General features: G+C 36.0%; 2 protein-coding genes across 3 annotated transcripts; one reads left to right on the forward strand and one right to left on the reverse strand.

Annotated features, from left to right (window-relative positions):
• Window positions 1-3,077: 3,077 nt before the first annotated feature.
• Window positions 3,078-6,493, forward strand: PNSB1 (NDH-dependent cyclic electron flow 1). Of its 2 annotated transcripts, none has more exons than XM_078314722.1 (6): window positions 3,078-3,715; window positions 4,297-4,481; window positions 4,939-5,196; window positions 5,667-5,772; window positions 5,890-5,975; window positions 6,179-6,493. In XM_078314722.1, the coding sequence occupies exons 1-6, from the start codon at window positions 3,146-3,148 to the stop codon at window positions 6,342-6,344; spliced, it is 1,371 nt and encodes a 456-aa protein (XP_078170848.1). In that variant the 5' UTR covers window positions 3,078-3,145; the 3' UTR covers window positions 6,345-6,493. The 2 variants fall into 2 exon arrangements, with proteins under 2 accessions (XP_078170848.1, XP_078170847.1); XM_078314721.1 differs by having other exon boundaries at window positions 3,088-3,715; window positions 5,664-5,772.
• A 78-nt stretch (window positions 6,494-6,571) lies between these two features.
• On the reverse strand, window positions 6,572-10,545 carry LOC144565089 (DNAse I-like superfamily protein). The gene is made up of 7 exons (XM_078314723.1): window positions 10,293-10,545; window positions 10,177-10,218; window positions 9,845-9,927; window positions 9,652-9,753; window positions 8,250-8,464; window positions 7,235-7,329; window positions 6,572-6,982 (listed from the first exon to the last, which is right to left on the reverse strand). The coding sequence occupies exons 1-7, from the start codon at window positions 10,435-10,437 to the stop codon at window positions 6,741-6,743; spliced, it is 924 nt and encodes a 307-aa protein (XP_078170849.1). The 5' UTR covers window positions 10,438-10,545; the 3' UTR covers window positions 6,572-6,740.
• Window positions 10,546-24,933: the final 14,388 nt, after the last annotated feature.

Below are 24,933 nucleotides of genomic sequence, written 5' to 3' on the forward strand. Positions count from 1 at the left end.
AAATAGTCAATTTTTCCACGGAAATCTCATAATATCCAATATCTCCATTAAAAATTTTATAACAAAAACGTTATTATTTAAGGGAAAATTTCTCATGTACCCATGAAATTTTTTAAAATAGTCAATTTTTCCACGAAAATCTCATAAAATCCAATATCTCCATTAAAATTTAATTTTCTTTTTTCTATCCCCTCTATCTATTTTACCTTTCATTTAATTAATTTAAAAATTAAATAGACAACTATACCCTTTCATCTATAGACTCATTTTTTCCATTTACTTGGGAATTGGGATTAGCATCGCTAGGGCGCTTTGGTGCTCATCTGTTGAGTCTTTTCTTTGATAGTCCGCCATTACTTGATTTTTAAACTATTTAATTTCACTTAGGTGTCGTGCTTGAATGGAAATTAAAACCGGATGAATAGTTGGGGATTTAATTGGCTGAGAATGTGAAACTCTTGGGAGTCACGATAATCCCACTAATACTGGTACCAACGGTACACAGTTCACTCTTTGTTGTTTGATCCCAATCCAAAAGAATGTTCCGTCAAGACGAACGACAAAATTTGAATGAATGGGTGAACAAGTTGCTTTGTACCTGCTGGTTAATATGGAGGCAGCGAAACGAGCTAATTTTTAGAGGAACGGTACCGGCTGAAATATTGGGACGGAGGGTGGTACAGGAAGCAGGGGTGTGGTTTAATTTTTGTTAGGAAACTTATGTAAAAAGTGTATAGTTTCTTATTTTGTGATGCATGTAATTTGACGGCTTCTGTCAAATAATTTAAAAAAAAAAAAGAGAATGTGAACTCATGGAAATTAAATCGATGATTAACACAATTCAGGAATTGAAATATATAGGCAAATTAATAGGGATACAATCCATAAACTGGAATAATCTTTCTCAAATCAACTATAATGAATATTAGTGTTTGTATTGTGTTGCTATAAACAAATCAACTATAATGAAATGCATCTGATCGAATTGCATGTGTTATTCTTATGTAATTAACACCAAACTTGAGAAGTGAATATGATGAAAATAAATTGATAAATATTGTTCACGGAGCTCAGAATCTGTTGGCAAAGGTGTGCCCCATAGGCATTTGTTATTCAAGTAAGCATGGTGCCATGACATGGAACAACTGGCCGGGTACGTATCTCCTCCCAGAGAGCTGGTTGTTCGACAAATCAAGCACTGCCACGAGCCTTGATCAGTGTCGTTGGCACCCGGCTCTTGTTGCTGTTATGCCAAGGTGAACGGTGGAGAAAAAAAGAAGAACAAGGAGGATGGGAGAGATAAGCATTGGAAGGAAGATGAAGAGTCTCAAAAAATTCTGTTTGAAATTAATGGATATCTCAATTTCAATAAAAGAGTATATTTGTCTATTTGAATTTTAAAATTATTAAATATAAGATAAAATAGATAAATGGGGATAGGAAAAAAGAAAATTGAGTTTAAATGAGAATATTAGATATTATGGTGTTTTCATGAGAAAATTGGCTATTTGAAAAGTTTCAATGGGCACATGGAAAATTTTCCCATTTTTTAAATGGTAAGCAAAAGAAGAAAGGTATACCTTGTGCTTTCTTCAAAGGCCTATTCAATGCTTTCTGTTCCAGGCATCTTCACAATTCGTTTTACCTGACTCTACTCTAATTGTCAGATAAGCATAAGAATTGTTAGTACGTAGCTATTTCAACATTTAATATTGCTTTCCATAAATAAAATATCATATTTTCCAGTACAAGTGAATACTCCCCGGGGTCCCCACTCGAAGTTGGACATTTAAAAATTCTGATATAGTCAAATTTACATAAAAATGGAGTTCTGGCTTGAGCGGAAAAAAAATATTTTATTGAAGAGCAATTACAACTTACAAGGCATACAATACAATGCAGTTTTTATATTTATCCGGGTGCTTCTGAAAAATTATCCCAAAAAATAAAGAAGAGTCGAGCCTCGATCGCTGACTCTGTGACTCAGTCCTAGGGACTCGTGCGACGTAGAATTGAAGCGTCGACTTAGTTACAACTTACAAGGTTGATTTACCTTAGCTAGACTCGGTCTACTCAACGGTGGGTGAACTTTATAAAAGTACGCTGGACCGATTACTTGCAAAGGAATATTAATCAGTTAGGTTCATTGGGCCCGTAACGGTCCGAATAAGGGTAGCACGTCACCTCTTAATTCTTGCCCATTTAACTGTTTCGCCTAGATCTTTTGGGTCCGTTTGTATTGGGCCCAAACCTGTTCTAATGTTACCATTGCGCGGAAGGCCCGACATATGAGAAATTTGGTTAAATTTATTAGAAGCTTTCTCAAATGAGGAGGGTTCAAATGCACTTAAATTTTTATGCATCCAAGTGTATTTTTTCTTTCAAATTCTTTTTCTCCGTTTTTAAAGTCCAAATAGTCAATCCGAACCATTAGATGCGATCTATATATTAAGATGTGCTTGGAAACCAAATTTTATATTTTTTGGATTTTTTTTACTATTTATTAAACCACTCTGAAAATCGCTGATCCAATGGTCCAGAAAATGTAAAATCAGCGATTTTCAAAGTGGCTTAATAAATAGTAAAAAAATTCCAAAAAATGTAAAATTTGGTATCCAAGCACATATTAATATATAGATCACATCTAACGGTTCGGATTGACTATTCGGACTTTGAAAACGGAGAAAAAGAATTTGAAAGATAGAGTGCATTTGGGTGCACAAAAATTTGGGTGCATTTGAACCCCTCTTCTCAAATTGCTACTCCTAATAAGAATTCACCACTACAAGATTGATATGGTGTAGTGATTCAAGCCTTAGTCACTAAAGCTCTCTACATAGAGGTGGAGGGTTTGAACCTTGTTGGGAGCAAATTTAACTCTCCTTTTCATTTCAAAAAAAAGAATTCACCACTAAATACATAAGTAAACAAGCAAACGTCTTCACTTTCATACATGTTTTTACAATGTTTTCAGTTGTAAAGGGGCATACAAACTTACAGCTGAATTGCGTTAAACAAATAGAGAATTAGAATAGAAGGAGATTTGAGAAAAGCACTTATCCTACCCTCCACCACACAATACAATTCAAATCCTAACGTCCCCAAACAAAAACCTCACCCAAAATTCTCATTACCATCTCCACTGATGGCTTCTCTTCCTCACCTCCACTCCCTTTCCTTCCACTCTCCTTCCTACCTCCACCCAACCAAATCCAAATACCCTTCCCACCAGTTTCTAACCATGCCATCACCCCCCTCCGCCTCACCCTTCACTGTCTCGGCCAAGGAAAAGAATCCATGGCTCGATCCATTTGACCCGGGCGAGGACCCCGGCATGGAAATTAATGATCCTTTCCCAAAGGGTAAGCAACAAGAGGACCCACGACCGCCCGAGAACCCAACAAATCCATATGGCTTTCTTAAGTTCCCGCAAGGGTTTAATGTGGAGTTGGCAGATCTAGCCTCCAAATTACGCGGTGATGTGAGGCGGTGTTGTTGCTTGATGTCCGGCGGAGTGTATGAAAATTTGTTGTATTTTCCTGTGATACAGCTGATCAAGAATCGGTACCCCGGAGTTGAGATTGATGTTATCGCGTCCGCTAGGGGGAAACAAACTTACGAAATAAATAAAAATGTCAGGTGGGCCAATGTGTATGATATCGATATTAAATTCCCGGAACCGGCAGAGTATACTGACATGCTTGGAGTGCTTAAGGTTGGTCTGTGATGCTTTATTAGAATTATGTCACTCCTTTGATTCTTTTGTTCATAACTCTGATTTTGAGTGGAATTTTACAGAGTAAAAATATTATGAAATTTGGTCATACTTTATTTAATTTGTTGAATTGGTCAGACAGTTTGCAAGTATTTGAAATCCTATATATGTTCGACACTAATCTGCCTCCTTGTTTCAATATAGTTATAAAAAAAATATTGTTCTGTAAACGAGGCTACATACATATACAGGTTGATACGTTCATGCATATTGGAGAAAAAATTTAGTTGCCAAATTAAATTGGCATCAATATATATATTATTACTGACACAGACCGATCTAGTTATCCAGACAGTGTATTATTGTTATACTTTTTTATTTACCTGGCGTATTGCAAATCAATTGACAATATGTGACCACAATTTTTCTTGTATTTGTTTCTTATTTTTCTTACTCGTTGCTTTTCCTGCTATATGGTAAATATATGGTTTGGTTTCCAATTGACAACTTACATGGATTTCGGACTACCATAACAATCTGTTATAACTTTTCTTTATTTTCTTTGTTGTGCATGATAACAGAATAATTACTACGACCTCATCCTATCAACCAAGGTAGCCGGGTTTGGTCATGCGGCATTTATGTTCATGTCATCGGCACGAGACAAGGTTAGCTATGTGTATCCTGATGTGAACATTTCTGGACTGTTCCTGACAGAGTACTTCATACCGCCAAATTTAAACCTCTCTGAAAGCGGGTACCACATGTAAGATTTTTCTTTATTCAGCATTAAGCAAATTATCACGTTTCTTCCCTTATAATTGCATCTTTCAAGCAGTACTTCCAGATGCTTTAATTTGTAGATTTTGTTTACTTCTATCTACCCATTTGTTTATTTATATTGAAGCAACGCACTTACACATGTGTCACCTTTTTATAAGTATGATAGCATATTAGGAAAATCCTGCAACAAACTTTAAGAAAATATTATATACATAATACATAGGAGCTAAGCAAACTCTGATTGGTACACAATTCTTTTTATTTATTTATTTTTGATTTTTTATAAAGCAAGTGGCCAAGAGGTACCATTGATAGTTCTAGAAATAGAAGAAATCACAAAATTCTGAATTTTAGAAAGCAAAAGGTTCCCTTGCAACTAATTTTGTCTTCTTCTTTTTTCAATTCTGAAGCCTCCATTAATCTCCTTGAACTTTGAAAAGGTACGACCAGATGATAGAATGGCTAGGGAGGCCAGTGAAAGACATACCAAAAGAGCCTGTGCCGCCACTGAAGGTCTCCATTTCTAAGAAGCTCAGGGCTCATGTGGCAGAGAAGTACACGGAAGCAGGTGCACAGAAAGGAAAATATGTTGTCATTCATGGAATTCAATCTGATTCAGTGGCTTCCATGCAATCTAGAGGAGATACAGATAGCTTGTTGCCAATAGAACTATGGGCAGAAATAGTTAAGGAGATCAGGTTACCATTGCTTGTAGCTTGAAGCATTTTAGTAAAGACAAACCCCTGATAGGTCTAGCATTTGTTATATACCAGGCAGTTCCAGACCAGAAATATTTTGGTACAGTAAGGTCTCATCTGTTACCTGTTCATTTTATCATCGACTTGTTGCAAAGTTATGCATATTTTGAGGCCCGGTGTACCCCTGATTGCTGGTTTCTTTTCAGAAAGTTAAAAATCAATAGAAAAAACTATTGACACCAGAATTTAAACCAGGTACTGTGTCACTGTGGTTTGCCAGTTAAGTCCAAGTATATATAGGTACCAAAGTGATCCAGGATTTGTAATCCTTTAAGAGTATAAACAAAAACCACAATGCAATGTTTCGATTTATATAATGATACAAAAACTAATTAATTTCATGAATAATTAGTTTTGTTATCATATATTCATCTTGGTCGCTACCTTGTTGTTACAATTTACAAAAGCAGCGATGTGAAGCCAGTAATTGTGATTCCACATGAGAGAGAAAGAGAAGAGTTAGAGGAAACAGTTGGAGACGCTGCTGCTATTCTTTTCATGACCACTCCCGGCAAGGTTGTTTCAAATTTATAATTACTTAATTATACATTTCTTTAAAATATAATGATTAAAAATTGCAACTAATTTACATAATGGTGATTTTCTTGGTCAATTTTTTATCTTGTTAAACAGCTTGCTGCTCTGATTGAGGACTCGGCTGGTGTCATATGCACCAATACTGCTGCTGTTCAGCTCGCACTCGCCCGAGATAAACCATGGTAAAGCTCATTGTTTATTCTTTGTATAGAGCAGACAACTATTAAGTGATCCTGCCAGATAAACTGAGCCTGGATCGAACCTAGCCTATTATAACCTGCGTAGTTCATATTTCATAAGTTCAATGATGGATCAAGATGTATAAAATCTATCATACTTTTTGATCATCATCATCGCTATTATCATTATTTATTCCTTTTTGTAGTGTTGCCTTGTTTTCTTCGGAAGAGAAAGCCAAGCTGTTTGTGCCAGATGCAGAAGTCAAAAATTGCACTGTGATTGCATCCAAAACCGGAAAGCTAATAGACATAGATGTTGAAGCAGCAAAGACTGCAGTAAAATATCTCGGAAAAACACCCGTGTTTGCATGAAGAAATATAGATAATTTTTGCTCTTATTTCAGATAATGTACATATACATACTCAAATGGAGTTGTAAATTATTTCCGATTATGTAGTTCTTAATCCTGCAAATAATACTTCATAACAAGAATGCCGATTAGCGAACATTTTCAACTACAGCTGATTAGGTCGGGTGGTGTGGACTGTACTGCAGTGTTCAGTTTTATGGATATCTTCAAATCGCAGTTAAACCTATCTAACAGAATATCTGATTATTTTTATAAACAAAAAACCATACAACAGAAGTACACAACTACAACAAATGTACAAAGAAAAAAGAATACACTCTGTCACACACAAGTCACACCAAAATCAAATGCACGACCACATACTTGCCAAAATTAGAAAAATGAAAATCATGAACCCCTAGGAGGGAATTTCAACAAGGCGTACAGAGCGGGGTAGCAAAAACTCAGCATAGATTGGAAAATGTGAAGATGGATAGAACCCATCTATGTTGTTATTTATTACTTCACAGAGCACGGGAACTAACGAGCGGCCTCGAAAAAGGATCCAATCGACATGTAGATCTTGGGTTTGTCGGTCCCAGCAGAGGCACAGAGCCCTGAAAATTAGTTTGAGAAATTCCATGGCACCTTGTTTGTCACCTGAAGGAGGTGCAAACTCTATATTATATGCCGTGCATACATAGAAACTAACTCTTTGTTGTCGTATCATTTGTATTTGTCCTTTTTGCTTTCCATACAAGCAATATTACAGGGTGTATAAATAATTTTCCAAGCTTACGTCTCAGACTGGGTTTATATGCTTTCTCTACTTCAATGGGGTGGTTTTCTAATTGGATCCGTGCAACTGAACAGAAATTTTTACTCAAAGGTCCTAAAAGCTAAACTGTTTACCTTTAAATCCATGATAAGTGCGTATTAAGGATGCATTCTTCCTCGTGCGAGCATTTGGCCATGCATCCCTCATGTCTCCAATTACTCCATGCTCTCTGTATAAAATAAAAGAAAGAAGTTGAAAAGAAAAACCAATCAGAAAGAATCTCCAAACATTACATTTGGACTGGCAAATCTTTTTATTTTCCACAACCAAAATATTTCATTCATATTGCAGTTTTTTCGGTTGCATGTCTGGATCAACCTTGAAAGTCACCCCCAACCATACCTTACATGGACAGGCCATATCAGCAGTTGTCCATTTACAATAACCAGCTGGTACTGTAATACTCGATACCGTATTTTTCACATTTTATTATAATATAAAGTATGTCAGCACAAGTACTATAACCCTTGTCTTGATTAATTTTTAGGCATGTCAAGCAAATAGGAACTCATATGCAATTAATACAAGATAGCCTTTTTCTGAAAAATACTAAATTAGGAAAGCTTTCATGTGCAGTCCCTCCAAAGCCTCAAAGATTATAATACCATAAGACAAAAGGAATAAAATATACAGCCCTATTGAACATAGGAAATAACAGTATTGCCATGAACTGCATGACTGGTCAGTAGACAAAAATGCTCCACAAATAGCAGTAGTCTACCATCTATCTAAGTATTAAGTTTCCAATTATTGTTTCTTCACAATCTTTATATACAAATAAAAAAAAAATAGTATAATGCTGTCCATGCCAGGATAGTGAATAGCGGTCATTAATGGGAGCCACAGTAAAAATACTAAACAACTGGCCCTCCATTTGTGCCTCCTTTTTCCTTTTGAAGGAAGTCACAAAGGGATCGGTATGGAATTTTTTTTAAAATACATGTTAATAGCAATAGAATTGAGTTTTTACTAGGGAAATACAGGTGTGAATTATGTTTTTTCCTTCCACAAGGTACAATGATACAACTAATACTTTTCTGTTTTTTAAATTTGTAAACGTGTAAAAAGAAAGATAACTACAAAACATACCTTGACCTACCAAGCAAGAAACGACCGGTCATGGACTCCTTCTGCGTGTTGAACCCACCACAATATACAATTGGCAAATTTGGTGGGAGAGACGCGATATGCTGCCACGTAAGCAAGGCACTGCGCCTACGGGCCCTTGGGCTGAACTCGTCCAAGTTGGTGTTCACAATTTGAAAGCTAAACCCTGGTGGTTCCACTCTCTTTAGTTGAAATGTGTGTAATTTATGTCAAGGAAACAGGGTCACATAATATATTACCAGTGAGTTCTGACCATTTGAAACCAAGGATTGCTACAAACCCAACAACCCATATGCTACCAAGCCCCCAGTCCCCGTGCTGTCACCAAATCCTGTTAAGGTACCTTTTCAGTGTTCCATTTTGGCAATGTTGGTCCCTTAAATTCCAAAAAAAATCGTTTTGTGCATAAAATTCATTCTATAGCACTATTTAAACTATCTCCCTGAAATCATATTGAGTCAGCAAACTAAAGGAACTATTAGCAATAGCAGACTTGGTATTAGTGAAGTTTCTTATTGGTTAAATCTAATCAGCATAGCTCATTCTACTAGGAGTTGACTAGGAATTCTATCCATATTATAAATGAAAGAAATGTTAAATCCGAAAAATGCTGCAATTCAGGATCTCCAGTTAGCAAAAGCAGGAACATTTCATACTCTTAAACCTTCAAGGACCATTTGGTCACCTTGCTCCTAATTTAATTTTAAAAGTTTATTCCAGGAGCAATGATAGTCACACAACACATGTAAAATGCCCTGATAAAACATAAAATGCCCTGATAAAACATCATTACTATTATAGCTGCCCCCTCCCACTCTTTCTAGCAATTTAAAGATAAAGAAACCCATAGCCCTCTTTTCTTCCTCGTTTTTGCAGGTTAAACAATTACAAAGGAAGGTTAATTTAGGCACCTTGATGTAAATTAAGGAGTAACAGAGGATGTAAGGGATACTTCCATATCATGACAAATATACTTTATATTTCTTGTTTTACACTGGTACTCGCAATAATTTGACATTTTTAAGGCAGGATAAAATTGCTCACGTTTTGTGCAATAAAGACGGAAAATGAAAGAACATCCTAGTAAATGGTTTCGGAGCCAGTTGGAACATACAATCAGCACATGACCAACGGGGTTTAGTTGTGCACTTGTGCTACATAATATGGATACGATCAAATTTTATGGTTATAAATTAAAGCACAAGGTTATTTTTAGATACTCCTTGATGTGATGGTTAGAAATTTGGCAAAAGCTCAAAAGTTAACGGTAGCAACATTGCAATGTTATAAAGTTATTAATTTTTGGTCAACAAAAGAACTGCTTTATTTTTACCCCTCGAAGAAAAAAGAAAGAGCAACAGGAGAGCAAAAACCAAAAGGATATAGCCCATGTGGCGATGCATGGTACTGTTGTGCCCCATGAAATACTTCCAGGTACTGAGGGAGATTCAGATAACCAAAATGTACCACCTTCTATAAGTTCCACCTTTCCAAATAATCAATAATATATCAGAAAGGTAGAAAATTAATTCAAGAACGTCTCGTGCCTGGAATGAAATAAATAGAGGAAATCATACCTTCTCCTTCTCATAAAAAATGGTACAGTACTCATCAGAAGTATCTTGTGATCCTTTCCTTGAAATTCCAAATTGATCATAACCTAAATATACAGCACCAAGACTATCGATGTCAATTTTAATCACTGGCAAGCCATTCATCACTTCTTAGAGACCAAAATAATCACAAACTAGTAAATTGGTGCCAATCAAATCTACAGATGATATGACAAATTGAAAATCAAACAAGACAAGTAATCAATTTTGTCCCCTGACGGGTGATAATCCAATGCTCAAATGCTAGTACTAAAAACAAACAGAAATAAAGGAGGGCAAAGAGAAGAGAGTTATACCAGGTAAACACTGCTGGAGGTAGTCAAGCTGCCACTTCAACCCTGCAATAAAATCAACAAGAATCCTCAATAAAATCAAATGCAAAATTAAGGAAACAAAAGACAAAGGGAGTGACCTTGTTGAGTGCAGAGTATTGTAGGAGAATAATTTGTGATGACACTGATGCAGATCTCCTTGCGTCGATCCCAGCCGTTGGGGCTATCTCTCGCTTGATCCCCTTCGTGTAGGTTGAGGCTCATCACTGTAATCGACACACTCATCTCTCTCCCTTCTCTTTGTTGCTTAGAATGAAGTTAGGCGAGGTAGCCTCTGAGTTAAGTCGCTCTCTCCGATCTATAGCCCTGGAGTCGAACTGACAAGGGAAAGCTTTAATTTGTTTCTTTTTCTAAACCATCTTGTATTTTGAATTCGCATCCTCTGAGATATCTCATATGGTGCGTGACTTTTTTGGAAAATCTCAACAGTCCAACTACGTTCTGCACAAATCTCAAAGCTCAAATAATACTTGCCCAGTTGCCCCCTATGCCACCTCCGAATAGGAACCGGGCACGTCCCTGTTATACTGCAAATTGCTGTTAAAAAAATGCATATATCTTCCTACGTTGTTTATCGTAAAAGCATTCTAATTTTTAATCATTTCTTTATAATTTATTTTAGACATATTCACAGTATTTGAAAACTTGATGCTTAAATTGTAAAAATTTAAACTTATTCAAAAAATATTAAAAATGTATCGTAAATAAACGGGGGAATTTTAGGTATACCTCTAAAATAAAAAAAAATCAAAAGTAGGTATTTGCTCCTCTAAAATTGATAATGTTCTACTTACCCTTCAAAATTTAAAGAACTTATATATTTATCCAATTTATTGACTTTTCTATTAAAACTCATTTTAAATTTATAAAATAATGATCTTTTCATTTATTAAAAAATGAAAATATATAATTTGTATAAGAAAAATATTCTAACTTGTAAACTAACTAGGTAAACTAAAGTTATAATTCGGTTTTAAAAATATAACTGAACCAAACCGAATTAGCATTGCAACTAAACCGAACCGAACCAAAGTTTTATTTCGGTTTGTTCGGTTTGTTTGGTTCAAACTGAAATATATTAATTTGTTTATTTAAAACAATTGATTTATAATAAACCGAAGTATATTAAGAAACAAACCGGGGTATTAAGAAATAAATTAAGATATTAAGAAATAAACCGAAGTATTTAGAGCAATTGACTAAGAAATAAATCGGAGTATTAAGAAATTAACCGAAGCAGTCCGGATCAAATTTATAATATATAAACGTTCGGTCGGTTCGGTTATTTCGGTTTTGAAATTTTGTAAACCAAACCGAACCGAAGTTATAATTCGGTTTTAGAAAAAAAACCGAACTGAACCATTAAACCAAAAAAACCGAACTGTTTGAACCGAACTAATTCGGTTCGGTTCAAAACCGAATAAACCGATCCAATGAACACCCCTAGTTACTGCTATTGATGCAGTTGTAAAAACAAAATATTTGCATGCGTTTTTTATTGTTATGAGTTGCTTATATTAAAACGCATAACATTTTTACTTTTGCGTTTGGTGTTGATAGAAAATTGCTGACTTTATATTTATGGGAGGTCAACAAAATTTTGATTTTCATAAAATTTTGTATATCCGAAAAGTTTTTTTTTTTTTTTTAAAGCTTGCTAGTTGCTAGCAAGAGTACAGTATATCCGAAAAGCTGTAAGTATTATGTATTCACACAAGTAAATTACAATGTTTACTTGATAAACAGTATATTCCCCGTAATAAACTACAAGATTCGGATTCTAAAGAAATTTGTCATAAAATGCGGATCCCAATTCTAATTTATTTATATATTGCGCGACAAGTCCGTTGACACTAGATAACAAAAAATAATTATCGCCGAGACAAAAACAAAAAGTTTTTTTGTTAAGAAACAAGTTTTCATATTTCGATCACAGTTTTTATTGTTGCGACCCACAAAGTGACAATTTTTTGTGTACTTGTATGCAGAAGAGTTCTTTTGCAAATTGAAAATTTTAGTCTATATTGATTACAAATTATCGTAACACGTAATATGCTTACTTTCCAATTTACATATTATTTGATTTCCATCGGAGGAATTAGACTCATATTTTACCATCCGTCTGATAAAAAATGTTAATTAAATTGGGCCGTTCGAAGGATGGTCCAAGGATGATAATTTTACTGTACATTTTTTTTATCAATGGCTTGAATATGAAGATATTCCTAACAAGGAGTACAATTCTATTTGGAAATCGCATATCCCTTTGAAAATAAAAATATTCTTATGGTTAGTTAGACGGGATAAAATCCTTACTAAAATTAATTTAGCTAATAAAGGTTGGCAATGTGATATTTCTTGTGTTTTTTGTGGTCAACCTGAAGATACTGAACACCTTTTTATACATTGTTCTTATATTAGATTAATTTGAAATTGAATTGCTGATCATAATAACTATACATTTACTTGTGCATCTTTAGAGGATTTATGGGTATTAGATGCATACATTCCTTTAAATGATAGGTTATGTTGGGGTTTCACGGTGCTGTAACCAAAATCCGTTTAGGCTTAAGTTGCGGAATGACCGTAAAACAAAAATTTCTACGGCCAACTTAAGCTCAGGATTAAACGGGGTATGTCAGGAAACTTTCCAAGGTGGTCCACCTTCAGTATTCCTTTGGCATCAAAACCCAATTTAATCATTTTACAGATCTACTCCATGATTGATTTCTAAAACTTTAATCTACTTACCAATTAAATAGATTAATATAGCATATTTATACCTTGTTTCCAAATCACAGTTGGAATGCAGACCGAGCGAGTAGAGCCTCACCAGGGAAGGAATCGACTCGGAGTATCACACGTGTGATACCTTAATCGGTTATCCACCAGGACTAACCGGAGAGCGGTTTATTTCTTCTGCCAGAAATACCGTAAACTGCGGAATTCTGCAAAAACACTATTCACAGGAAAAAGACGAAAACCCGTAAACACGAATTTTTGATTGCTCAGTTTCATCAATATGCAAAACTGACATACTGCGAAATTCGGTAAAACACTATTCATCAATCCCGTAAATATACTTCACAACAACTCGCAAGATTATACGTCAACTACGTATAACTTTCTTTTCTCAACCGAAACACTATTTGGGAGAGAAACCGAGAAAGAGAGAAAATACCGATCAGTTTCGACACGAAACGGTATGAGTGAATTAACAAATTTCTCTCTACCCCTCCACCCATATTTATAGGGTTTAGGGTCGGTTGCCAAAAGACCAAAATGTAGGATTTTCGGATACCACTTTTGGGGTTTCGCGGTAACCAAAACCCTTTTAGGCTTAAGCTGCGGAAAGAACGTAAAACAAAAATTTTTACTTCTAACTCAAGCCGTGAATTAAAAGGGATATGCCGGAAAGACCAAAGCAGAGTTCCTTCTGAAGTCTTTCATTGCAAGGACCCTTTTAATCCTTTTTACAGATCTACTCCATGATTGATTTCTAAAACTTTAATCTACTTACAAATTAAATAGATTAATATAACATATTTATACCTTGTTTCCAAATCACAGTTGGAATGCAGACCGAGCGAGTAGAGCCTCACCAGGGAAGGAGTCGACTCGGAGTATCACACGTGTGATACCTCTATCGGTTATCCACCAGGACTAACCGGAGAGCGGTTTATTTCTTCTGCCAGAAATACCGTAAACCGCGGAATTATGCAAAAACACTATTCACGGGAATAAGACGAAAACCCGTAAACACGAATTTTCGGTTGCTCAGTTTCATCAATATGCAAAACTGACATACCGCGAAATTCGGTAAAACACTATTCATCAACCCGTAAATATTCTCCACAACAACCCGCAAGATTATACGTCAACTACGTATAACTTTCTTTTCTCAACCGAAACACTATTTGGGAGAGAAACCGAGAAAGAGAGAAAATATCGATTCGTTTCTGCACGAAAAGATACATGTGAATGTGCATATGTATATATGTGAATATATCTTTCTCTCTCTACCCCTCCACCCCTATTTATAGTGTTTAGAGTTGGTTGCAAAAGACCAAAATGCCCTCCAAGTTCGGCCTATTTACAAGACATGCCATTGACACCTCATCCTTTTTATATGTGAAATGACCAAAATACCCCTTCCACACCCTTCCACATCCTTCTCCATGCTTCTACACATGCAAGGTGGCATAGGTGTGAAATGACCATTTTGCCCTTGTGGATAGGATTGATGACATGTCATCTGGATAGGATCAATGACGTGTCATGCGGATAAGCTCGAATCTGAAAAGACCCGAATGCCCTCGGCCCGAACACAAATAATATTCGTATAATTATTCTAAACAATTATATATATATTTTTCTTTCGGTTATTTGTTTCGGTATCGATGACATGTCATCTGGATAGGATCGATGACGTGTCATGCGGATAAGGTCGAATCTGAAAAGACTCGAATGCCCTCGGCCCGAACACAAATAATATTCGTATAATTATTCTGAATAATTATATATATTTTTCTTGCGGTTGTTGTTTCGATAATTTATACAATGTGTCCTGCACATTTATAAATTAACCGATCAACTTTTATATAACGTGTCGCACACGTTTATAAATTAACCAATGTTTTTGCTTGTTATTTTTACATAACATTTATAATTTAATTATAACACGTATAATTAATTATAACCATCTTATCATTGATCATAACCAATTTATAATCAATCAAAATAAGATTCTCCGATTAACTCCTATATGGTGTGACCCAATAGGATCTGTGTTATGTTGGTAAATAGAGTTAAAACCGTTTTAACTTCTATAATCATGGGTGGCGTCTGGCAACACATCATGACCATCCAATTACACAGATGATGCTGTACTGTACAATATCACGATCCAGTAAACAATTTACTTGTGTATGTTCCTCTGTCTCATAGCTATCAGATAAGTTTCAAGGTAGATGTGTGTCATCCTTGCTAACTGAATCTTTTCTTGATCTTGAGCATATTATCAAATATGATTACTCTTGTAATCATACCGCGCGCTGATAATCTTACTCTATCAAGGGGCCCAGTGATGCTATAACTCGTATAGAGATACGAGGGACAAGTAGTATTCTTGGCAGACTATCACTTCCTCAGCTAAGCTATATATATCGAAATGCTACCGTTATGACTGCTTTTTACGGACAGTGTTAGATAACACTCACACATATATATTTCTTAGTGGGAACGATAAATACCTCATACTTTAGAGCGTGACACTGAATGAAAAACATAAATGACACGAACACAATTCTATTTAATGTTTTCATTCGGGGTCTGTCAAATACCATGTTCCTAGAACATGTATCTATGTGATTAAAATGACATCTCGTGTCAAATGGTTTGCAAAACTTAACCATCTTTCAATCCACATACTAACCTTATAGTGGTAATTAGTGTTCCTGCTAATTACCTTGGTTAGTGACCTTTTAAGATTAAGAGTATATATCATCTATATTATGGAGTTTCACAATTTCAGTCATGAACTCGAAATGATCCATAAATTCAATAATACTCAAGGCAACAAAATGATATTAATCATCCAATTTATGAACAAAGCTTTATGATAAATTATCGTATTATTGACTTCTAGATTATTACAAAGTAACAATCTCCCACTTAAGCTAGGAGTCAATCATCATAGACCCTACTTATATACAAAACTCTATATTCTCTAAGATCTCGTAGATCCTGAGAAAATTTCACAGCCAATCTTTTATGTGTTCCAAACTCATAGAAGCATTAAGCATCTAGTGCTTGGCTTGAGGAAGAGATTTTGTTAGTGGATCAGCTGTGTTGCTGACTGTGTCAACTCTACTTATCTTTACATCACCTTTATATTAATTATATCTTTTATAATTAATTATAGACATCTTATGATGTTTACGATCTTTCGTATTAGGTGATAACGTTGTAGACAAGAAACATATCCTTAGTTCTCCTCAAGAACTTAATGATATTCTTTACAGCATTCCAGTGCTTTATGCCTGGACTAGCCTGATATCTACTCGTCACACTCAAAGCGTACGAGTCATCAGGGCGAGTGCACAACATGGCGTTTATGATAGAGCCAATAGCCGAAGCGTATGGTACTCTACTCATAGTGCTTTGCTCATCAGTTGTCGAAAGACACTGAGTCTTGCTAAGCAGTGCACCATGATTCATTGGCAGGAATTCTCTCTTAGAATCCTGCATGCTGAACCGATTCAGCACTTTGTCAATGTACGTGCTTTGACTTAATCCTATAAGTCTCTTTGATCTACCTCGGTAGATCTTTATGCCTAGTATATAGACATCATCGCCCAAGTCCTTCATAGAGAAAACTTTTCTTTAATGAAGACTTGGCTAATTGCAATAGAGGAATATCGTTTCCTATTAAGAGTATGTTATCTACATATAAGATTAAGAAAGGCGATGACACTCCCACTAGCTTTTCTGTACACATAAGATTCTTCTTCGCATCTGACGAAGTCAAGCTTTTGACTTCTTCGCCAAATCGAAGATTCCAACTCCGTGATGCATGCTTCAATCCATAAATGGATTCAAGAAGCTTGCATACCTTCCCAGCATTCTCTAGATCTTCAAAACCCGTAGGCTGTGTCATGTACACATCCTCTTCTTAAATTTTCATTTAAGAATGCGGTTTTGACATCCATTTGCCATATTTCATCATCATGAAATGCGGCAATTGCTAGGAGTATCCGAATTGACTTAAACATAGCCACGGGTGGAAAAAGTTTCATCAATTCCCAGAATTTGTTTGAAACCTTTTCGCTACTAGACGTGCTTTGTAAATAGTCATATTGTCATCCATGTCTGTTTTCCTTTGAAAACCCACTTGTTAGCTATGGGCTTCACCCCATCAAGTGGTACAACTAGGTTCCAAACCGTGTTGTCATACATGGACTGTATTTCGGATCTCATGGCCTCCAGCCATTTATCAGAGTTAGGCCTTTCTATTGCTTCCGCATAGGTCAGAGGATCTTCAGTGTCAAAAACTGAGACCTCGTGCAGTCCTAAGTACCTCTCGGGTGCATGGACTGTTCTCATTGACCTACGTAGCACTTGTTCTTCAGGCTGTCGAACTTGATCCACAATTGTCTGCGGATCCAGTTCTTCTTCAACTTGCGTTGAAGCACTTGAGCTCAGGACTAGAACCTTATCCACAACTACTTGTGGACTTGGTACTTCCAGATGCTCATCAGCCAAAAAATCAAGAGGTGGGTTAATCTGATCTAGTTCAGATATTGTATTGTGTGATAAATCTTGAATTTCTTCAAGTATTACATTACTCCCACTACTTCCTTTTGCAAGAAACTTGTTCTCCAAAAGTATACCATGACGAGCAACAACTAATTTATTCTCGGACTGGTAATAGAAGTAATATCCTTTCGTTTCCTTAGGATACTCTACGAAAAAGCACTTGTCAGATTTGGGACCAAGTTTGTCAGACATCAGGTGTTTGACAAATACTTCGCAACCCTATTTTTAAGATAAGACATATTTGGGATTTCCCAAACCATAACTCGTATGGAGTCTTTTCAACTGACTTGGATGGAACCATATTTATCGTTAGTGCGGCAGTATCTAGTGCGTGTCTCCAAAATGATTTTGGAAGGGTGGCGTCACTCATCATGGAACGAATCATGTCCAGCATGGTTTGTTTCATTTTCTTGGCAACACCGTAACATTGCGGTGTCCCTAGAGGTGTGAGTTGTGAGACTATCTCACATTCCTTTAAGTACGTTTTGAAAACCATAACTCAAGCATTCGCCTCCACGGTCCTACCGTAATGCCTTAATACTTTTGTTCAGTTGATTTTCTACTTTAGTCTTAAATTCCTTGAACTCGTCAAAGGATTCAGACTTATGTCTCATGTAAGTCAATACTTTCATGAAACGTTTTGAGTCTTTTGTTATTGATGTTAAACACGGGATTTTTCATTTCTAGCATATAAAGACCATTTAACAAGTAAGATGATCCATAATATGTCTCATTTTTATAAATAGAACATCTATTGTCCTTTATAACAAACGAGAAACCATTCATCTCTTAACACGAGATTGATATGATATTTCTAGAAATGGCAGGAACAAAATAGACATTTTCTAGTTCCAGAATAAACCCGCTAGGCAAGTGCAATTCTATCCTACCGACTGTAACGGCTGCAACATGTGCTCCGTTTCCAACTCGGAGTTGTACTTCCTTATTGCGTAACTTCCTCTTAGTGCGTGCATATTCGTGCAAATATGAGCACATGATCCGGTATCCAGTACCCAATCATCAAGAGAGGTCGCAACATTAATTTCAATAACATAAATACTTGAGACTGAGACTTTTGAGACATTCTCAAACTTCATATCTCCAAGATACTCCGGGCAGTTTCTCTTCCAGTGACATTTGCTATTGCTAAAATAGCAGTCAGAGTTAGCAGAAACATTTATCTTGGGAGAGTTCGTTCCCGGAACCAACTTCCCTTTGCCTTTGTACTTAATCGCCGTTTTTCCTTTTTGATTTCTTGATCTTCCTCCCACCTTCTTGGATCATGAGGACATGAGAGCTATTCTCAATGTCTTTATCAGTGATCCTCAGCATCCCTTGGAGCTCCTGCAAGCTCTTATCCAACTCTTGCTTATGGGAGTTCACAATGAACTCCGAATAGCTGGGAGGAAATGAGTTCAGGATAACTTCCGTGGCCAACTCGTGGCTCCACGGACAGTTAAGCTTCTCCAGTTTCTCATCATCGCTTGTCATACGAAGCGTGTGAGTACTGACAGAGCTGCTCTCTACTATCTCAGCAGGGACCGGTGTATTTAGGATATTTTCATTTTTCTCACGCATGTCTACCTTTTTCGAGTAAGGAGCGTAAAGAGAAAGACATTTCTTTAGCCATATTTCTACAACGTTTAAAGTAAAGATTTTAGCTTTGTTCATGTAATGTTTTATTCAATGAATAAAACTCCCACTGCAAATTTGTTCTATTCCCGTTTGCAGTAGGACCAAGATCCATGTTTTCACCAATAACCAAGGCAGTGTATGCATATCATGGCTATCAGTTATCTTAGGTAAGCAAACATGCTAATCACAACTCTTTGTGATTCTTAGTTTCGTTAAAACATCACGTGTATTTAACGAAGACTTTGCCCCGAGCCTAAAACTCTTTTAGAAATCATCGGTAAGTAACCTCACTCTACTTTGTTTTGTTATGTCTCACATAACCCTCGACCACCAAAGGTAAAAGGCGATGACTACTGAGTAGGTTTCAATCATCAACCAATGAACATTAGTGTGAGGAGGATAGAGTAGGAAGGGCATACTACTTAATAATTAATGGGTTGGTGTTTATGCTTAACAGTGCCAGCAATCTTCAAAGGGGTATGTCAGAAAGAACAACTAATGTGATTATATTCGTATCTTTATAGCGACCTCTTTCATATGCTTCATTAAGCAGTCGTGGAAAGGAAGTCTTGAATACGAAATGTGATCTCCATTTCCTTTCTTATCTTATGTTAGAAAGAACGATTAATGTGGTTCTATTCGTATCTTTATAGCGACCTCTTTCATATGCTTCATTAAGCAGTCGTGGAAAGGAAGTCTAAAATATCGAATATGATCCCCATTACTTTCTTCTCTCAGCATATGTAAGAATGACTAAATGTGATTCTATTCGTATCTTTATAACGACCTCTTTCATATGCTTCATTAAGCAGTCGTGGAAAGGAAGTCTTGAATACGAAATGTGATCTCCATTAGTTTATGTTCTTATTAGTACCTCTTTGATACGCTTAGCTTTGTTAAGCAGTCAGTTCTTGTAACTGACTTTGGACACGTGAAAGTCGTCTGCCAGAAAGACAACGGTGAGTTCCTTCACAAATCTTTCTTTGACATCACATTCTTTCACTGTTCCTTTGAAAGGAATAAATCTAATTTATTCAATTCATATCAAAGCAGTAAATCTAATTTACTTATATACGGGAGCAAGTCAGGTATATTTCTTTCAGTTTTAAAGCAGTAAATCTAATTTACTCTAAGCTGTAAATCTAATTTACTTATATACGGGACCAAGTCGGGTATATAATCTATCAGTTACCAATTCTTTATTTTGCAGCTATGCTCAGTTCTTATTTATACCATTTAAAGCACATAAACAATTTATATGTTTTAAAATCAGATATTCTTTTCGGTCTATAAAGCAATTTGGTAACGTGACAAAGTTCCTTTTGGGCCAGCCATTAGGACACGTGAAAGGGGCTCCCAGGAAAGATTGGGGTCACGAGGACCGCTTAGACTCAATCTTTCCTAGACAGAACCATCTCTTTCTTGTGTGGAAATGACAGCTCTTACTCAGGTACTTTATTGCTTCATCACATTCTTCGATGAACTTTACTTATCCGAAGGTTTTCGAAAAGGCAAAAACTTACACTAAATTTTGCCATTTCAAAAGCATAGAGTAATTTGGTAACGTGACAAAGTCCCCTTTGGGCCAGCTATCAGGACACGTAAACGAGGGTTAGACGAAAAGTCGAGACTTTTCTTGTCATTAACCTTGTCGTTTACGGGTGGAGATTAGCAGTTCTTACTTGGGTACTTTATTGCTTCATCACATTCTTAGATATACTCAAACGCAGTTGAAAGTTTTGAAAATGAAAACATAAAGAAAGCATAAAATCCTATTTTATCTTTCTTGGTCGGAAAACCGATCCAAGAAATGTAAAAGTTTACATTTCATAAGAAAGCATTAAGAAAGCTTAAATCTAATTTAACTTTCTTAGTCGGTAGAACCGATCCAAGAAAATCTCATTTCTAATCGGTTTTGGACTTAAGCTGCAAATGTAAGAATTAAACTGATATGCGGTATATGCACCTAATTTGCATAAGTTATAACTTTTAGAAAATCAATCAGCGGGAGAGCCTTGTGCTCTGATACCACTGTAGGGTTTTCGGATACCACTTTTGGGGTTTCGCGGTAACCAAAACTCTTTTAGGCTTAAGCTGCGGAAAGAACGTAAAACAAAAATTTTTACTTCTAACTCAAGCCGTGAATTAAAAGGGATATGCCGGAAAGACCAAAGCAGAGTTCCTTCTGAAGTCTTTCATTGCAAGGACCCTTTTAATCCTTTTTACAGATCTACTCCATGATTGATTTCTAAAACTTTAATCTACTTACAAATTAAATAGATTAATATAACATATTTATACCTTGTTTCCAAATCACAGTTGGAATGCAGACCGAGCGAGTAGAGCCTCACCAGGGAAGGAGTCGACTCGGAGTATCACACGTGTGATACCTCTATCGGTTATCCACCAGGACTAACCGGAGAGCGGTTTATTTCTTCGGTCAGAAATACCGTAAACCGCGGAATTATGCAAAAACACTATTCACGGGAATAAGATGAAAACCCGTAAACACGAATTTTCGGTTGCTCAGTTTCATCAATATGCAAAACTGACATACCGCGAAATTCGGTAAAACACTATTCATCAACCCGTAAATATTCTCCACAACAACCCGCAAGATTATACGTCAACTACGTATAACTTTCTTTTCTCAACCGAAACACTATTTGGGAGAGAAACCGAGAAAGAGAGAAAATACCGATTCGTTTCTGCACGAAAAGATACATGTGAATGTGCATATGTATATATGTGAATATATCTTTCTCTCTCTACCCCTCCACCCCTATTTATAGTGTTTAGAGTTGGTTGCAAAAGACCAAAATGCCCTCCAAGTTCGGCTTATTTACAAGACATGCCATTGACACCTCATCCTTTTTATATGTGAAATGACCAAAATACCCCTTCCACACCCTTCCACATCCTTCTCCATGCTTCTACACATGCAAGGTGGCATAGGTGTGAAATGACCATTTTGCCCTTGTGGATAGGATTGATGACATGTCATCTGGATAGGATCAATGACGTGTCATGCGGATAAGCTCGAATCTGAAAAGACCCGAATGCCCTCGGCCCGAACACAAATAATATTCGTATAATTATTCTAAACAATTATATATATATTTTTCTTTCGGTTATTTGTTTCGGTATCGATGACATGTCATCTGGATAGGATCGATGACGTGTCATGCGGATAAGGTCGAATCTGAAAAGACTCGAATGCCCTCGGCCCGAACACAAATAATATTCGTATAATTATTCTGAATAATTATATATATTTTTCTTGCGGTTGTTGTTTCGATAATTTATACAATGTGTCCTGCACATTTATAAATTAACCGATCAACTTTTATATAACGTGTCGCACACGTTTATAAATTAACCAATGTTTTTGCTTGTTATTTTTACATAACATTTATAATTTAATTATAACACGTATAATTAATTATAACCATCTTATCATTGATCATAACCAATTTATAATCAATCAAAATAAGATTCTCCGATTAACTCCTATATGGTGTGACCCAATAGGATCTGTGTTATGTTGGTAAATAGAGTTAAAACCGTTTTAACTTCTATAATCATGGGTGGCGTCTGGCAACACATCATGACCATCCAATTACACAGATGATGCTGTACTGTACAATATCACGATCCAGTAAACAATTTACTTGTGTATGTTCCTCTGTCTCATAGCTATCAGATAAGTTTCAAGGTAGATGTGTGTCATCCTTGCTAACTGAATCTTTTCTTGATCTTGAGCATATTATCAAATATGATTACTCTTGTAATCATACCGCGCGCTGATAATCTTACTCTATCAAGGGGCCCAGTGATGCTATAACTCGTATAGAGATACGAGGGACAAGTAGTATTCTTGGCAGACTATCACTTCCTCAGCTAAGCTATATATATCGAAATGCTACCGTTATGACTGCTTTTTACGGACAGTGTTAGATAACACTCACACATATATATTTCTTAGTGGGAACGATAAATACCTCATACTTTAGAACGTGACACTGAATGAAAAACATAAATGACACGAACACAATTCTATTTAATGTTTTCATTCGGGGTCTGTCAAATACCATGTTCCTAGAACATGTATCTATGTGATTAAAATGACATCTCGTGTCAAATAGTTTGCAAAACTTAACCATCTTTCAATCCACATACTAACCTTATAGTGGTAATTAGTGTTCCTGCTAATTACCTTGGTTAGTGACATTTTAAGATTAAGAGTATATATCATCTATATTATGGAGTTTCACAATTTCAGTCATGAACTCGAAATGATCCATAAATTCAATAATACTCAAGGCAACAAAATGATATTAATCATCCAATTCATGAACAAAGCTTTATGATAAATTATCGTATTATTGACTTCTAGATTATTACAAACTAACACAAAATGCCCTCCAAGTTCGGCCTATTTACAAGATATGCCATTGAATGGATAAGGATGACATGTCATGTGGATAAGATCGATGACGTGTCATCTGGATAGGATCGATGACATGTCATGCGGATAAGCACGAATCTGAAAAGACCCGAATGCCCTCGGCCCGAATACAAATAATATTCGTATAATTATTCTGAACAATTATATATATTTTTCTGCGGTTGTTTGTTTCGGTATCGATGACGTGTCATCTGGATAGGATCGATGACATGTCATGTGGATAAGGACGAATCTGAAAAGACCCGAATGCCCTCGGCCCGAACACAAATAATGTTCGTATAATTATTCTGAACAATTATATATATTTTTCTTGCGGTTGTTGTTTCGGTAATTTATACAATGTGTCCTGCACATTTATAAATTAACCGGTTAACTTTTATACAACGTGTCACACACGTTTATAAATTAACCAATGTTTTTGCTTGTTATTTTTACATAACATTTATAATTTAATTATAACACGTATAATTAATTATAACCATCTTACTATTGATCATAACCAATTTATAATCAATCATAATAGGATTCTCCGATTAACTCCTATATGGTGTGACCCAATAGGATCTGTGTTATGTTGGTAAACAGAGTTAAAACTGTTTTAACTTCTAGAATCATGAGCGGCATCTGGCAACACATCATGACCATCCAATTACACAGATGATGCTGTACAGTACAATATCACGATCCAGTAAACAATTTACTTGTGTCTGTTCTTCTGTCTCATAGCTATCAGATTAGTTTCAAGGTAAATGTGTGTCATCCTTGCTAACTGAATCTTTTCTTGATCTTGAGCAGATTATCAAATATAATTACTCTTGTAATTATACCGCTAGCAGATAATCCTACTCTATCAAGGGGCTCAGTGATGCTATAGCTCATATAGAGATACGAGGGACAAATAGTATTCTTGGTAAACCATCACTACCTCAGCTAAGTCATGTATACCGAAGAGCTACCGTTATAACTGCATTTTACCGACAGTGTTTGATAACAATCACACATATACATTTCTTAGTAGGAAAGATGAATACCTCATACTGTAGAACTTGACACTGAATGAAAACATAAATGACACGAACACAATTCTATTTAATGTTTCATTCGGGGTCTGTCAAATACCATGTTCCTAGAACATGTATCTATGTGATTAAAATGACATCTCGTGTCAGGTGGTTTGTAAAACTTAACCATCTTTTAATCCACATACTAACCTTATCGCGGTAATTAGTGTTCCTGCTAATTACCTTGGTCAGTGACTTTTTAAGAGTATATATTATCTATATTATGGAGTTTCACAATTT

This window comes from Carex rostrata, chromosome 14 (genome assembly GCF_964058835.1).
Source record: "Carex rostrata chromosome 14, lpCarRost1.2, whole genome shotgun sequence".
Classification (NCBI taxonomy): Eukaryota; Viridiplantae; Streptophyta; class Magnoliopsida; order Poales; family Cyperaceae; genus Carex; species Carex rostrata.

What these genes read in the sequence shown, in the direction of transcription:
- PNSB1 (XM_078314721.1), top strand. Translation starts at nt 3,146, where the DNA reads ATGGCTTCTCTTCCTCACCTCCACTCCCTTTCCTTCCACTCTCCTTCC. An exon ending in ACATGCTTGGAGTGCTTAAG is followed by an intron (nt 3,716 to 4,296) that starts GTTGGTCTGTGA and finishes GCATGATAACAG; the next exon opens with AATAATTACTACGACCTCAT. An exon ending in CTCGCCCGAGATAAACCATG is followed by an intron (nt 5,976 to 6,178) that starts GTAAAGCTCATT and finishes TCCTTTTTGTAG; the next exon opens with TGTTGCCTTGTTTTCTTCGG.
- LOC144565089 (XM_078314723.1), bottom strand. Translation starts at nt 10,437, where the DNA reads ATGAGTGTGTCGATTACAGTGATGAGCCTCAACCTACACGAAGGGGAT. An exon ending in TTTTTTATGAGAAGGAGAAG is followed by an intron (nt 9,754 to 9,844) that starts GTATGATTTCCT and finishes TTATTTGGAAAG; the next exon opens with GTGGAACTTATAGAAGGTGG. An exon ending in TTCTTGCTTGGTAGGTCAAG is followed by an intron (nt 7,330 to 8,249) that starts GTATGTTTTGTA and finishes TATTTTATACAG; the next exon opens with AGAGCATGGAGTAATTGGAG.